At 29.7% G+C, this 16,439-nt stretch overlaps 2 protein-coding genes and 1 pseudogene across 7 annotated transcripts in view; all 3 read right to left on the bottom strand.

The window, feature by feature from the left end:
* LOC140663817 (calcium channel flower-like) overlaps positions 1–1,688 on the bottom strand; it is a 107,885-nt gene extending 106,197 nt beyond the window's left edge. For all 6 annotated transcript variants that reach the window (XM_072888312.1, XM_072888311.1, XM_072888310.1 and 3 more), the window contains exons 1-4: positions 1,576–1,688; positions 1,381–1,501; positions 891–1,098; positions 647–754 (exon numbers count right to left, since the gene is read on the bottom strand). In XM_072888312.1, coding sequence (XP_072744413.1) covers positions 647–754; positions 891–1,098; positions 1,381–1,501; positions 1,576–1,578 — 440 coding nt within the window. In that variant the 5' untranslated portion in view covers positions 1,579–1,688. The remainder of the gene's footprint in view (positions 1–646; positions 755–890; positions 1,099–1,380; positions 1,502–1,575) is intronic.
* A 361-nt stretch (positions 1,689–2,049) lies between these two features.
* On the bottom strand, positions 2,050–9,016 carry LOC140663903 (uncharacterized; annotated as a pseudogene).
* A 1,947-nt stretch (positions 9,017–10,963) lies between these two features.
* Hmt-1 (ABC transporter ATP-binding protein/permease Hmt-1) lies at positions 10,964–16,415 on the bottom strand. The gene is made up of 12 exons (XM_072888775.1): positions 16,274–16,415; positions 15,741–16,190; positions 14,966–15,165; positions 14,471–14,633; positions 14,199–14,410; positions 13,962–14,108; positions 13,597–13,820; positions 13,059–13,339; positions 12,874–12,974; positions 12,410–12,753; positions 12,157–12,314; positions 10,964–11,598 (listed from the first exon to the last, which is right to left on the bottom strand). The coding sequence occupies exons 2-12, from the start codon at positions 16,050–16,052 to the stop codon at positions 11,209–11,211; spliced, it is 2,532 nt and encodes an 843-aa protein (XP_072744876.1). The 5' UTR covers positions 16,053–16,190; positions 16,274–16,415; the 3' UTR covers positions 10,964–11,208.
* Positions 16,416–16,439: the final 24 nt, after the last annotated feature.

Genomic DNA, 16,439 nt, shown 5'->3' with positions numbered 1-16,439 from the left:
TATTTCCCCACACAAACCAAAGCGTTAAAACGAGTTAAAACGAAGACAAACACAACACAAAAATATGTTCTTCCACCTTTTGGCGCAAGCAAAAAATAAGTAAAACACTGTACACTAAAAACCACATCACATATTATCCAGTTTTATATAAATGTAATGTTACATCGACGCCAAACTGTGTGACAAATAATCCGTTGATAAATAAGAGAAATAGATGAAATAAATGTGATTCATATCTATTTCTTTAAACTTCAAAAATTTGATACTTTAAGGTTAAGGATTCCAATGCCATCAGCCATTTCGTATTATAACCTCAAGAGAACATCAATGTAAATGTGTTCCTTAGCAATTTATAACCATATTAATAATTTTTTGGCATCTATAGAATTAGTTTGACACAATAATATAGCTTTATGATAAATATATAAAGCCTCATTATGAGGTAATAATATTGATGGTACAATTTCTGATTTTATAAGTCTGCTTTATCAAATTAAATTTTGATAAAAGACTATTCATACAGATATAATTCATACAATTTGTATCTGTAAATTTTTTTTTTTTTTATATTGATATAAAGTTTTTGCTTAGTTATTCTATAAATCATATCTGTATTAAGTTTACAGAAAAATTATACATCACTTACTTTTTGCCCAGGGACATCAATCCATATATTATACCCGTTGTAAATATCAAACCACTGCCAAATATACTACTCATTCCAGGGCATAGGAAGACTGCTGGCAATGCTATTCTAGATCAACAAACACAAGACAAAGATATAATTTAAATTTATATGAATGTAATATTATAAAAAAAAGATATAATATAAAAATCTCATTGTATTTGTAAATTATGGGAAAAAAATAAGATGAAAAGAAAATACTTACAAGCAATAAGCAGCTGCTCTATTCCAATATGGTTTCTTCTCCACCCAGTCGCTTAAATTCTGTACAAAGTCGATGAACAAACAGCAGCAAGGCGCTTCAATCATTACAACTAGAAAACCGGCTATCATTTGCCACATACCGCTAATTAAGCAGTCGATTTGACCGAAAAGTATCGACGCGCAATTCCAAGCTCCGAGAAAGATTGCGACTGTAAATAAATAATTTTTTTTCTCTACAAATTGCGTTTTAACAACTGGCAGTCTGAAAAGCCAATTTCTACCTCTATAATGTTGCATAATCGCACATATAAATAAAATACTAAAAAATTCAAAAATAAAGCAGGCTAAGAATGAAAGAGAAAAGATATATTTTCCATATCAAATAATACATCTCGCGTGCACGCACACATATACACACACAATGTATAAAGGAGAGATAGAAAGAATGTAGAAGAGAATATCACATATTGCATGTGTGATAGGAAACTCACTTATACTGCCTACGGTACCGAGGCCACGACCAGCGTACTTCATCCACCAAGGGACATCATCCTTAGCAACAGGATCCTGTCCAGGCCTTTGCATGATCGAGGCTATTTTTTCGCCGAAAGACTAAAAAAATGCACATACGTATACGATATAAATTTATATGCGCATACACGTTGTCATATTTAAAAGTGAATTACCATCTCTTCGATGTTATTTTCTAGTTTTCGTCAGCTGAAATCGTTGACAGCCCCTCCGTTGGCTGATGTCTACCGATATCTGTTGATATTAGTCGATGTATGGAAAATCGACCCGTTAGTTCCGCATTTCCTCTAATGAGGGCGCGTATCTACAGCTATATGCTATTTTGGCGCAAATTTCAAAAAAATAAAAAAGAAATGTCCTGCGATTCGTGACAAAATTTTTTAAAGTAAAAAAAATAAGATTAAGCAAAACTTTTTTTATAAAATTTATTCGTGAATATTTATTAGGAAATATACATACATTTTCATATTAGTATATTAAAATAAAAAAATACTAATCGTTCTTTCACTTTAATAAAAAATTTCATTTTAGGCTATTTTTTTTGCTTATAATTGATTTAATTTATACGCAAATAAAAATTTATTATACTAAGAGTGCTTTTAGAAATTTATTATTCGATTTATATTTTAAAAAAAGAAAAAAAAGAGAAAAATACCAAAAACGAGTTTGTAAATTGCGAGATTTGTATATATGTACATAGCAATAAACTTAATTTTTAATCAATTTTTGAATTTCTACGCAAGAGGTGAAATATAATGAAAAAAATGTTCTTGTAATTATATCATAAAACGTATCTATCTTGTCATCTTTTAAAACGAGAACCTATTTTATCTTCAGTATATAAAATATTTTAATACTACATACATGTTTAAATATAATAAATATAATGCACGATGATTAAAAAAAATTATATAATGAAAAAAGATAATCTTTATATATGTGTATGACACTTTTTTATACAATATATATATATATGATACTTATTTGATTAATGAATATCACAGAGAAAAAAAGAGAACAGCGCTCTTTTCTTTTTCGTGTATTTCAACTTTTGTTTTCCCGTTCTTGTTATTTCAGTAGATCTTACCCACAGACTTCTATGTAATATTTTATCATCGAATAATTTCTCACTTTGGCTTTCTAATTTTTCCTCTAGAAACTCAACTACTCTGGTCTTTTCTGTTAAACAAATGTTATTTGTTCAAGCTGTGATTCTAAATCTTCAATTTTATCTTCTTGTTATTTGTCAGATTTTCTCATGATACGCATATGATATATTTACAATACAGTTTTTTCTTAATGTTTTATTTATTTATTCGAATATTTATTAAAAAACATACATATTCAGATTAGTGTATATTAAAATTAATTTTAAGGTACTAATATGAACGTGTATGTCAGAATAAATATTCGAATAAGTGAATAAAACATTGAAAAAAAACTGTACTGTAAATATATATCGTATGCGTATCATGAGATCTGAAAAATAACAACACAAAATTGAAGATTTAAAATCACAGCTTGAACAAGTCAACATTTGTTTAACAGAAAAGACCAGAATAATTGAGCTTTTAGAAGAAGACTAAGAAGACTTTTACAAGAAAGACTAAAAAGCCAAAGTAAGATATTATTTGATGACAAAATATTACAATAGTTTTAATTTTATTTTAGACACATTAAATACTAAGTCTTCCCATGACACACACACATACATACATGATATATTTATACTGCAATTCCTCGATATTTCATTTTTTTCGATTTCTCAAATTTCGAGTAATTGGTAATGGAGAAGGTTCGATGTCTGTAAACGAATCGTTCTCCTGGAATAATTTCTTGCGAGATCGTGTTTTCTCGACAGACATTTCCGGGGGCGGCAAAGCCGTGCGTCTCGTGCTGCGTTTCGATTCAGAGCCAGATAACTCGATGACCGGAATATCCTCCTACTTAACGATTTTCTTGCCTCGTCGTTTTGTTTGACGTTGAACGGAAGCTTCGTCTTCTGATGTAGTATCGTTGTCACCCTTCGCTTTCACACTGATAGGACTATCATACTTCTTTAGTCTATCTTGAAGAGCCTCTATACGATTCTGCAACTTCTTATAATCATCCTTATTCGGCGTAGGTGTCAATTGCCTGCGGAATAATTCCTGATACCTCATCACTTCCCTCTTTTGTCTTTCCAATTCCTCCTGCTGGTTCTTCACCAAACCTTCATACTTGATCACTGTCTCATCTCTGTTCTTCATGAAAGCATCCATCTCGCGTTCCCTCTGCGTTAAATTATTTCTTAACTCATCGTTTATATCTCGCAACCGTTCAATCTCCAGTTGCCGTTCCTTGGCATTTTCATCGAGTAATTTAAATATTTTTGCATTCCTCTCAGAATTTTCTAAACGAATATTTAATTCCTTGACATATTGTTCCTTTTGTAAAAGTGTTTCTTTCATCTGGCTTAATTCGTTTATAGTACCCTTCAACTCTGTTTCCATCATCTCGGTATTTTCATTTTTCTGTATCATGTGCTTCAGTTCCTTTTGTAAAGTCATAATTTCAGTATCTTTTTCTTGTTCCTTGAGAATTACATCCTCCAATCGATTTTCCAATTCCAATAGTCTTTTATTATTCTCGTCTAGTGCCTTTTGTCCACAGTTCTTTTCCATTTGACATACTTCCAAGTTCTTGGTTAACTGACCAATGTGATCCTTTAACATGACTATAGTTTCTTGACTTTTTTCCAATTGTAACACGTTCTCTGTATATTTGTCTAATTGTTTTAAATTTACTTTATCTATATCATTATCTTTCTTGTTTTCTGGTTTACATTTTAATATATAGTTATCAAATTCTTTCTGAGTTATTTCTAGTTTCTTCAAATATTCTTGAGCATTATTCTGTGCAACTGAAAGATTCTTTTCTAATTTATCAATTTCATGTTTGTAATCTGTAATCTTTTGGTCTGAAGCCTTGTCAGAGCTCAGCAGAGTTTTTTCCACTTTTTCTTTTTCTTCTGTAACAAGTGACAATTGTTTTTCTAACACTTCCTTGGAACGTATATATTCATCTATAACAGCTTTATTTGAGTAATCTTCTTCTTTTAAAGATTGCACTGTCTTCTTTATATCATATAGATCATCTGTCAACTTTTTGACTTTTAAACATTCCTGTTCGTGTTGTGATTAAAGGTCCCTGTACTGTATATTTAATTCTTTCAGTTGTAAATTTGCATTATCATTCAAAACTTCAACAGTCTGAACAGCTTCTTCTTTTAACAAAGGTACTTCATTACAATTAGTTTGAATATCTTTCGTTGCTACTATTGTTGCAATAGTCTGAGTTTTTTTTTTCTACTTTATCTTCAATATTACAACTCTTATCATTCGTTATATCTGTCTGACAACCTATTTCCACAAATGTTTGTATAGGTTTACTACATGCAATATTGGACAATAAAATTTGCGACATTTCAGAATTTTTTCTGGAAGATGTTTCTTTTATACAATTTGAGTCAATTTTTTCAATTTCATTAACAGTAGCTTTTGCACTTGTTTCTTCCTTCCATATGTTCTGTAATATTATTCAAATCTGATACATCATCAACAATTAATTCTTCTTTTACAATAATTTCTTGATATTCACCTTGAACAGATATCTCTGACAGTTTTGATTGCTCTAAATAAGAGTTAACTAAATTTAATTTTTCTTTTTTCAACTGATTAATTTCTTCTTACAATTGTAACATCTTATTCTTGGTATCAAATAATTTTTTACTTTGGCTTTCTAACCTTTCTTCTAAAAGCTCAATTACTCTGGACTTTTCAGTTAAACAAATGTTGACTTGTTCGATCTGTGACTCTAACTCTTCAATTGTATCTTTTTTGTCAACTATAATCTCTGCTTGCTCATTAATACAAAGTTCTTTTTTCTTTATGTCACTTGTAATAGTAATATATTCTTCTTTTGCTTCATTGAGAAATTCTTTGAGTTTCTTTATTTGGTTGTCTTTGGTGAGCAATTGTGATGCCATTTTCTCTATATAAGCTTTACCCTTTAAATTAAAACAGATATCTTTCTGAGCAGCTTCTAAATGATTTTTCGCTACTTTTAAATCTTCCTTTGTCAGTCCCAATTCAAAACAAGCTTTATTCTTTTCCACGATTAAAGTTTCATTTGTTATTTTTAGTTCAGTTAACTTCTTCTTTAAACTTTCATTTTTTTCTCTTAGTTCTGCATTCTCTTCACTTAATTCTTTAACAATTAAATCAAAATCATTATCCTCATTATTATCTTCATCATTGTAATCGCTGCGGCTCCTTTTATTTCTGTGCAATTGATTCAACTTTCCTTTGTAAAAGTCTTCAACTTGTTTCACAGCCCATTCAAGAGCATCTTCGTGTTGAATTTCCACGTCGTTTATACGTTGTTTCCAATCGACTTCAAGCTCATTTATCATCGCAATATATTTATCAGCCATTTCTTGTCGACTTTGAAAATCTCGGATTAAAGCTGAATTTTTTAAAGCAGCAATTTCATTTTTCAACTTTTCATTTTCATTCACGAGATCCAGATATTCTTCTGTAGTAGCACATTTCGAAGCTATCTCTTCCGCACTATCTGTATGCTCTCAGTCTACACTTTCCAATTCTGCAGAATCCCAATCAATTACTTTTTGTATATTCTGTGTAATTATTTGTGAAAATCTCGATTTTAATTTCTTTTGTATTTGTTTCTTTTTTTCTATAACAATTTTTTTCGCAATAGCAGCAAAATTTAGGACGTTTTGAGTTTCCACATAGAGATTTGGTAGAGGATTGACGTTAACGATCAAAGTTAGATGTTCCTTCCCTGATAATGCTCGTTGGAATAATCTGGTTAATTTAGATTCTCTGAATCGTCCAATAGTGTCTGTTTTCGTTGCTTGCCCTTCGTGAATGGATTTTAAGCATCTGCCTAATACTAGTAAGCTAGTATTAATATTTTGCGCTTCTTTCAATCTGTCTCCAATGTTCAATGTCTTCTTCAAACGTTCCGAGCCCGTCAAATCGCAAAAAGAAAACCTGTATAAATATTTAATTAATATTTTAATTCTAAAAACAAATATTAATACTATATGTATGTATTTTCATGATCAATTGCAAGTGACAAAATATTTTTTTTCCTTTCACTTACAACTAAAAGAAAATTATCGTAACTCGATAAAAATATTTTAAAATATTTTTCTTTATATCTCTTTCTTAATTTTTTCTATCACACAAAGATCTAAAATTTAATAATATATTTTTAAAGTATTTTGTATATAAAATAGAAGTATGGAATATGTATAAATAGAATATACATACATGCTCACTTCAACTTTGTCAGGTAAACTTTCTACATAATATTTTAATAATATAATTGTGAATATGCAATGAGATCTTGAACTTTTAGCATTTAATGCAGTTGCAGCTATTTTCAAGTTATATTATCCTGCCATCAAAATCTGATAAACTTCTGCTGCTGAATTAACATAAACAGTTTTTAATCCTTTGATAAATGCTCTGCCATTAGAGTCCATTCCCAATTTTAAAGGTATTCTCTTTTTCTGACATTCAATTAATAATAAATCATATACAATCTCATTATAAATTTCTGCAAATGAAACCCATACTGAATAATGAGCATCATAGCACTGACTGGGATGAACTGATTCTTCTTGCAACAATTTTTGCATTTGTTTGTAGGCATTAATATACTGATGTTTTTCCATAGAACTAAATGTTAGCAATTTAGTTTTTGCTTCAAGTTCCTGTGCACATTCAAGTGCATTAAAATTCACTACATTGCAATGATGCAAAGGTTTATAAGGTGGATTTGGTCTTGTTGTAATATTATTAAACACAAATTCCAGTGCACGTGGTATTAATCCAGGTGAAGTAGTAGTTCCTTGCAATGTATATGATTTTCCCGAATTTGTAGTACCTGCAAAATCAAATTATTAGTATTAAACATTTATATATATATATATATATGCAAAAAAACAAATGCAATATTTTTTACCATATGTCATTATAGTGCAATTATGTCCAGCTAAAAAATCAATCATCTGCTGCTGTACTGTTTGCTCAAATAATTCCAATTGAGTGATTTCTGGCCCAAATGTTTGTGAAAAAGTAAATTTTCTGCATACAATTTCATTACTTCTAGATTGCTTAACACAACTTATATTGTTATCCAGCAATGGTAGTTTTGTGATTAATGTAGTGGAGTTCATGATCTTATATGTCTCTTGCTGTTCCTCAGTTAATTTCAATTTCTTTGGAATTGGTTTAACTCGCAGATATACTTTAATGGTTTGCAAGGTCTGCGAGTCAAAATATTCAGATGTATTTTCACTGGCAGAGTTGCTTTGTTCCACTTCATATAATGAAAGTAAATTCTTTTTTGTATCCTTTGATGGAAATGATCTCTGACCATAAGCTAAAATACTTGGATCTCTGCCAAACAGATATGACATTTCTTCTGGATTTTCAGACGGACGGATTGAATCCAATGTGTTCTCCATCTACATTAATTTTAAAAAATATATGCAATTATACAAAATTATTTAATTGCTTTACAAAATATATGAAACAATTGTTTAAAACATCAGTAAAGTTGTGTTTCTTCTCTATTGTTATATTTATACTTTATTCGTCACTTCACATCTTACAGTTTACTATTATTATAGGAATATCGTCACAATAAATTCAAAGAGAAAACTATATTGTCATGAGTGAATAATAATAATAAACTTTATTACTTTGTTATTATGGTTTTACCATTGTTTGAAACAATAATATTGGTAAAAAATCAGATTTTTCAATTTTTGCCAATTTGGTATTACCATTTTAAAGAGATAGTAATCTATATAATATAATGTACTAGTTTTTACAAAGTAATCAGAATATATATATATACATATATATATATATATATATGTTATGTATATATATATATATATATGTTATGTATATATATATATATATATATATATATATATATATATATATATATACATATACTAAATTTCTAATTTTTATTCATATATATCATTGATTTTATAAAATTATTACAGATTTTGTTTATTAAATATTTTCTTTAAACACACACATAATTTCTATACTTCAAGGTATACAAACTAAAGTATATAAATTTTAAGAAAATCATAATTTTATTAAAACATGAATTATATCTTTATTCTAAACATAAAATATATAATCGTACACACATTCTTACAAAAGTTTGCGTATCATCTAAGTTTAATTTTACATTTAATCTTTCGTTTAATTTAATTTTAAACAATCGTTTATAAACTGCATTCGTTGAAAAACATACCTCATCAAATCGGTCGAAAAATACTTTTGGTCTCAAACACAAATAAATGCGTGTGTTACGCAGTCGTGTACATAAACTGAACAATCAATGTTGGAAAAATGAATTGCTGCAAAATACACAAAATCGTAATATTTATTATTTCTATAACGCCCCGTTCCGTATACTCATCCACGAGAAACGATCAACGGTCATTTAATTCTGAAACTTATTTGCTTGAAAAGACGCTTTTACTAGATTGGTGGTCGATTTAACGGTGTTCACTGATTGGCTTAATCGCAACAAATAACAGCCACAGTTTAACTGTGTACAGCCACAGACTTCTATATAATACTAGACTGCTAACTCTTTATGTATAAGGCATAGATATCGGAAGATAGAGATGGAGCGTGAGTTCGCGGGGGTTAAGCCTTTTCAGGGAGAGCGACAAGGTAAACTGTGAGCACTTTCTATTGGATGGAATGATGCGCGTGCGTAATGCATAGATATCGGAAGATAGAGATGGAGCATGAATCCACTATTTAGACAAGAGGGATGAAGCCACTGAGGAAGGGGCGAAGAGGTAAACTGTGAGCACTTTCTATTGGATGGAATAATGCGCGCGCGTAATGGCGTTTAATACGAAATAGAACTCCTCCCTGCCGGACGCGGAAATGCTGGCCGCGCGACAAAAGAGAACGCGGTAGTCAATTAATTTATTATAACTGATGAATTTATTGGCTATAGCGTTATTTTTTGCCGCGCGGCAAGTATTTCCGCGTCCGGTGGGCAGGAGCTCATATTCTAATATCTCTGATTGCTAGTATTACACAGCTATATATGTTTAATAAAAACAGTCATCGAATTTATTATATTTTACGTTAAATGTTCTTTTTTTAATAATAAATAATACCATGATAAAAGGATACCCTCACTACCGTTTTCCATCCTCATAAGCAATCTATTCTAGTAAGTCTATGCATCACGTGACCAAAAATAAAAATACCAATTCCTCAATTTTGATCACGTGATCTGTTTTGACATCAAAAATGAGCGTCGAGCGTCAGCATGAAAAGGCACCTTTACGGTTTAAGTTTTTTTATGTTCGGGCCTTTACTTGAGGATCTCTATTAAACTTAGGGCCCGTTCAAGGAGACGTTATTAGCGCTAACAGAGTCGTTCTATCTTTGTTCAACTTTTAATGAGTAACAAAGACAGAACGACACTGTTAGCGCTAATAGTATCCCCTCGAACACGCCCTTAATGTGCGAACGGTCGAGTTTAAAATTCAGTAAAGTCACTTTTGCCTTTATTTTTTGTTTCTCCCCTTCCTCCTTTCACATTCCTTTGTCTTGAGCACCGAATCCGAATACTTGAATTTTATTCTTGAATGCCCGTCACGACACAAATATGTTGTTTTAAAAAAATTTTAAAAGTAGATGTATAGCTATCTGCAGTTGTTCATAGTATTAGCAATCGCGTGCGAGATGTATAATTATTGAAACAATATGAATACAATCACAGCTAAGGTAAACTAACTTCTGCAATGCTATAATTCAAACTATCTTTATTGCATTATCCGAAAGACGTGTAGCTTTGGAAAATTTACATGATTTTTTGATAGGTGCATTATATATATATATATATATATATATATATACATAAATATAAAAATTAATTATAATTATTAAATATAATTATTAACAATAGAAATTATCACCCAGGTACTCTATATATTGACATGGGTGTTTGTCGCAAGTTATTATTTCGCCTGGGGTAGCAACCAGCCGAGCGTACCTGTTGCATCTGTCGATGAATCCGGTTGGTATCCAGATGGAACTTTCGCGAACGAAATACTTGAAGGAATAATGGAATGAAGAATGATAAGAAAGTACCGAGCAACGCTGTATATATTGGATTAAGAATTATGAAGCAGAATTAAATTTAGCCGAGGACTTTATTTTTTATCTAGTTTCCATCAGAAGCCAAAATGTTATTACCTAATAATAATTAGAAGTCGATTTTAACAAGAATATTCATTTACGCAAAATCTAATATATATAAATGAATAAAATATTATACCTTTTTTTTTTTTTTTTTAGTACCTCAACCTTGTAAAATCTTCCATATGAGCATTTGTATACCCAACTTTTTTAATATAAATTTGCCATTTACATATTTCTCTCACTTTTTCATTAAGAAATTAAATATGTATATATAAAACTAATGATTTTATTAACAACAAATACTATGTGTATATACATGTGTGCACACAATATATACATATATGTGTATCCATATACATTCATATATTAATATGTGTGTAAACACACACACACACACACACGCACGCACGCACGCACGCACGCACGCACGCACGCACACACACACACACACACACACGCACGCACACACAAATATATAAAATAAAATTCTTATAGATTTTTATTTATTACTAATTAGGACGTCACATGTTTTTCATGTATGGAAGAACCTTCCTCATTCTTTCCATTCTCCTGATTATTTTCAAGCTGCGCTTGCCACATTGCATGGTAAATACCATCATATGAAATTAATTCTTCATGTTTACCTCTTTCGACAATTTCGCCGTCTTTAAGGACGAGGATCTCGTCCGCATGAATTATCGTAGATAATCTGTGCGCTATAATAATAGTAGTTCGTCCGGCGCATACTCTATTTAATGCCGCCTGTATATTACGCTCTGCCTGTGTGTCTAGAGCACTTGTAGCTTCGTCCAGTAGCACTATTTTCGGCGCTTTCAATATTGTCCGTGCAATTGCGATACGTTGTTTTTCGCCACCACTGAGTCTAAGCCCTCTTTCGCCGACCTACAGGAGAAATTAAATAATTTAAATTAATCCGTTTAAAATAATTTTGCAATGCAAGCAATTCATTACAAGTGCAATTTTATCTAGTTAAATATAAATGTAAATTTATTTTTTTCTCTTTATATTAAAATTAATAATTTGTAAGTTAAAGATTTGCCCTGTTAAATTAAAATTTTTATTTTCATGAATTTTTATGTACAGTCAGTATAAAATTTTCATAATTACTATAAAAGTTAGGTTAATATAAAATATTTACAATTTTGAAATTAAATTATACTCTGCAGGGCAAATCTTTATGTTAACTTACAAATTTATTAATTTTATATTTTAAAAGTGCTTTGAGCAATATCAAATTCATGAATTTCGAAATATATTAGATTTATTAATTTTTAACATAACTGATCTGTTTAGTTCCTCCTTAAATTTATCTATACTTGAAATATCCAAATCTCTATTTATTAATAAGTTAATAAAGATAAAACAAAAAGAGGAATTAGCAATATATAGAAAAAATTACATTCAAAAGAACATAATTCTATTGTATCATATCTAACACACCTGTGTCTCGTAACCATTTGGAAACGTGAGAATTCTTTCGTGGATATCTGCGTACTTTGCAGCAGCGATTATATCTGCCTCTGGTGCATCAATACAACCATACTGGATATTGTATCTTATAGTGTTGTTAAATAAGACTGTATCTTGTGGTACAACACCTGTGAGACAAGGATTTTTGTAAATATTAATAATTATCAAGTAAGCATAATTAGATCAACAAACTAAATCAAAAAAATCTATGATATGAAAATACCTATGGCACTTCTGAGAGATTTCTGTTTAACAGTCTTCAAATTTTGTCCGTCGATTAATATCGCACCTTGTTCTACATCATAGAAGCGAAATAGTAATCGCATCACGGTACTTTTTCCAGCACCGGATGGACCAACAAGCGCGACCGTTTTTCCCGCAGGTACGGTAAAGCTAATGTTTCTGAGTACGAGTTTCTCGGGAGTATAGCCGAACGATACATTTGAGAATTCCACTTGTCCACGCTTAACATTCAACAGTCCGGCTCCTGGTGCGTCTATTACTTCTTGTTCTTCTCTGAGCAGTTCGAACATATTTTCCATATCGACGAAATTTTTTTGAATAGCCCTTCGAATGAAAGAATTTACGAGTAAATAAAACGATTTGTTCGAAATGACAGTTTATAATTAAAATTATAATCGGCAGCATAAACAAATCGTTACATAAATCTGTTTTTGTATATTTTACCTGTAATATGTCCCAAACCAATTTAATGGTACATAAAGTTGTATTATGTAACTAGCGAATAAAACATAATCGCCGACCGTTAAGCCTTGATGGAAAACAACCTGTAGGAAAATAAATTTATCAGTATTACACATTCTATAATTATAATTAAAAACCGTTTTTACAATTATGACGCAATTACCAACCATATGTAAACATAGCAACGACCCAGATAGTAAACCACCACAGACAATAATGTTTTGCAAAGTATTCAAGATATTCAGTGTAATAATCGATTTCCATTCCTGCACTTGGAAGTCTAAAATTGCATTTTTATAGCTTTCTACTTCATACGTTTCAGCAGTGTAATATTTTACTGTTTCAAAATTAAGTAAACTGTCAACGCTACGTGCTTTTTGAGCATTATCAGCCAAATTCATACGTCTCTGGAACTTCGTACGCCATTCTGTGACTAGAATCGTGGCAACTAAATTGATAAACAAATTTAGCGTGAGATTTCACAAGAAACTATGAGAAACTTATGTTAAAAGATCTGCACAATTATATTATGTATAGATTTAAATTAATAATTTGCGATTAATCGATTTTTATTATAACAATCTAAGATAGCTTATTTTTACGCGATTATAATTCGTGTTGTAATTCTGATCATTAAATACAGCTGGTTACAAAATATATATTATTATTATTGGATAACACTCTTCACTTATATTACACACTTACCAATATAGAGAATCATAGTCGTAAAAACGATGAGACCAAACCATTTATTAAATGCACTAATGAAAAATACGACAGCGACGATAATATCAATAATAGTTGGTACTATCGAAAAAAGAATATAATTCAGCAGATTATCGATCGAGTCTGTGCCACGATCCATGACTCTCAATACTTCACCAGTCTTTCTTCCGAGATGCCATCGTAAGCTTAACCCATGTAAATGCCTGGAAAATATTATATATAAAGTAAGAAAATATGTAAAATGTAAAAATAAATCCTATTCTACCTAAATGTAAGGATTTTTAGTTTTTAGTAATTTTTATATTTATAGAATATTATAGAAAGCAATATAATTTTTAACTCACCTAAATAGTTCCACCTCTACTTCACGAGTAGTGTATTGTTGAATGCGAATCCAAAGAAAAGATCTTAAATTATTCAATAGACCCATACCTCCTGTACCACCACCTTGCAAAAATTTGAACAATACATATAACAATACTATGTCCCATCTGTAATAAAAAGTGACAATAATTGATGACTACTAGCACAATAAGAAAAATATATTGTGGATCAATAATAGATATAAATAAAATGCACACCTAAATTTTACAGGTTCAATTATAACACTATCCACAATTTTTTTATTGTAGATTGGTACATAAAGATTTATCAAACGTCCAGCTAGCAATAACATAAAGCAAAATATCACTCTCAACTGAAGTAACAAGTCTGATTTTGGCCATATAAATGGTGCCAAGACTTTAATCTTGTACCACAGATTTACCCATGTGGAAACATTATCATCTGGTCTCTACAAATATATCTGTAGGGATTAACATTTTCTTAATTGTATGTTACAGAAATTACTTACTCTGTGATAATATCGGGATTGCGTGGTCGAGCCATCATTAAGTGTACGATAATCAGAATCAAAGTTACCAGCAATGCCAGGTGCTCGTAGACCAAGAGCAAAGATTAATAGATTACTAACATAACGCAAAACAAATAAAGCCATTTCAATCTGGTCTGTTAAACTGTAAAGAAAAATCAAATTTAAATTGAACAAAATTGACTGACTCCTCTAAGGAGTAGTATTTTGACTAAAATATTGATCGATAAAGATTTATATTTTTATAAACTTTATTCATATTACATATATATATATATTTATATGTATGTGTATATATATATATATATATATATGTATGTATATATATATATGTGTATATATATATATATATATATATATGTGTGTATATATATATATATATATATATATATGTGTGTATATATATATATATATATATATATTCACTTTATTTATACACCAAATAAATGCAATCTTTTTTTTCTTTTATAAACTTACGAATTTAAGTGAAACCACCATTCTAGCTTTCCAATGTTGACAAAAACAAGATTTTCAGCAACAAATGCTAAGGTCCAAAAACCTAGTAGCACCAATCCATGGCCATGCGGTGGTACACTTGGTAACAGTTTATGTCTTTCAACTTTTAATATATAAATGGAATATGGATAAACAATTACTGTCAATACTGTTGAAAATATCTATGAAGGTAATTCAAATTTATCATATATGTAAAAATAAATGATTTTTCTTTCTAGAATTCTCATTTAAATATTGCTCTTATGTTGTATGTCTCAGATAAAATATAATAGACAGAACAAGCAATATTTATAAAATATATATAAAATATTTGTAACTATTTGAATATTTTATAAATATTTATCAAAATATTTTTGTAATCTTGGATTAAACAGATCATAAAGATTTATCATAAATATCTCAGCAACTATTTAAGAAATATTTATAAATTTTACTACAAATATTAATTTCTTATTTACTATAAATATGATATAAAATATTTTATTTATATTTTAATAATATCTTAAATAGTTTTTATTTTTTCTTCTAATATATATAAAATATATATATTTATATATTTTAAAAACATAAATACTAAAAATATAATTATAAATATTTATCAATAATATCGTGAACTGTCTAGCTATCAAAGATAGAAAAAAAAAATAAAGATAACAATTTTCTAAATTATACATATATAAAATATAAAATTTAATTCTATATAAAATTCAAAAAACATATATACAATAAATCTTACCATATATCCATATACCATTCTATTATCCAAGACTGTAGCTTGTAAAATTATCCTCAGTATACTCAGGAAGGGAACAAAATATAAGAAAAATTTTTGCAAATTATAAAATTTGCTTCTTGGCAATATACGTTCATCAGCATCCGTTCCATATTTGTGGTATATCCACAATTGGATGGAACCAAATATAATTAAATATAAAGATATTATAGCAATGCTGATAGTGTCCATGAAACACTTGGATACACCATGATCTATCCAAATGTCGTTGAAAGTTATGTTCGGCGGACAATATTTCATTGTTTTTGCAATCATATTCGCTGATAGAAATTAATTTAAAATAATTTCATATATTTTTACACCTACAAGTCATCCATCTACACACACATGTTTTTGCATTATCATCCTTCATACAACTCAAAGCCCAATATTTTAGGATTTAAATTAACACAGCTGAAACATGACTATTGATATCAATCTTACATTAGTGCATAAGTTTTTTGTTGCTGAATAATATTAAAAACATTTATACGTACTGTGCAATATATTTTTCCTCGTAATCATATTACACAAAAATGTGAAATAATCACAGACTTCTATCATAGTATAACTAGTAGGGGCACTCCGAACGCCGAGCTTTTTTGGGGTTTGCGTCGATCCGTTCTGCGCATCCGCCATGTTTTTGGGAGGAACCAATCAGAC

The sequence above is a fragment of the Anoplolepis gracilipes genome, chromosome 3 (genome assembly GCF_047496725.1).
Source record: "Anoplolepis gracilipes chromosome 3, ASM4749672v1, whole genome shotgun sequence".
In the NCBI taxonomy this organism is placed as follows: domain Eukaryota; kingdom Metazoa; phylum Arthropoda; class Insecta; order Hymenoptera; family Formicidae; genus Anoplolepis; species Anoplolepis gracilipes.
This window is presented reverse-complemented; position numbering and strand designations above follow the sequence as displayed.

What these genes read in the sequence shown, in the direction of transcription:
- Hmt-1 (XM_072888775.1), bottom strand. Translation starts at nt 16,052, where the DNA reads ATGATTGCAAAAACAATGAAATATTGTCCGCCGAACATAACTTTCAAC. An exon ending in GTAGAGGTGGAACTATTTAG is followed by an intron (nt 13,821 to 13,961) that starts GTGAGTTAAAAA and finishes AATATTTTCCAG; the next exon opens with GCATTTACATGGGTTAAGCT. An exon ending in CAAATGGTTACGAGACACAG is followed by an intron (nt 11,599 to 12,156) that starts GTGTGTTAGATA and finishes TTTCTCCTGTAG; the next exon opens with GTCGGCGAAAGAGGGCTTAG.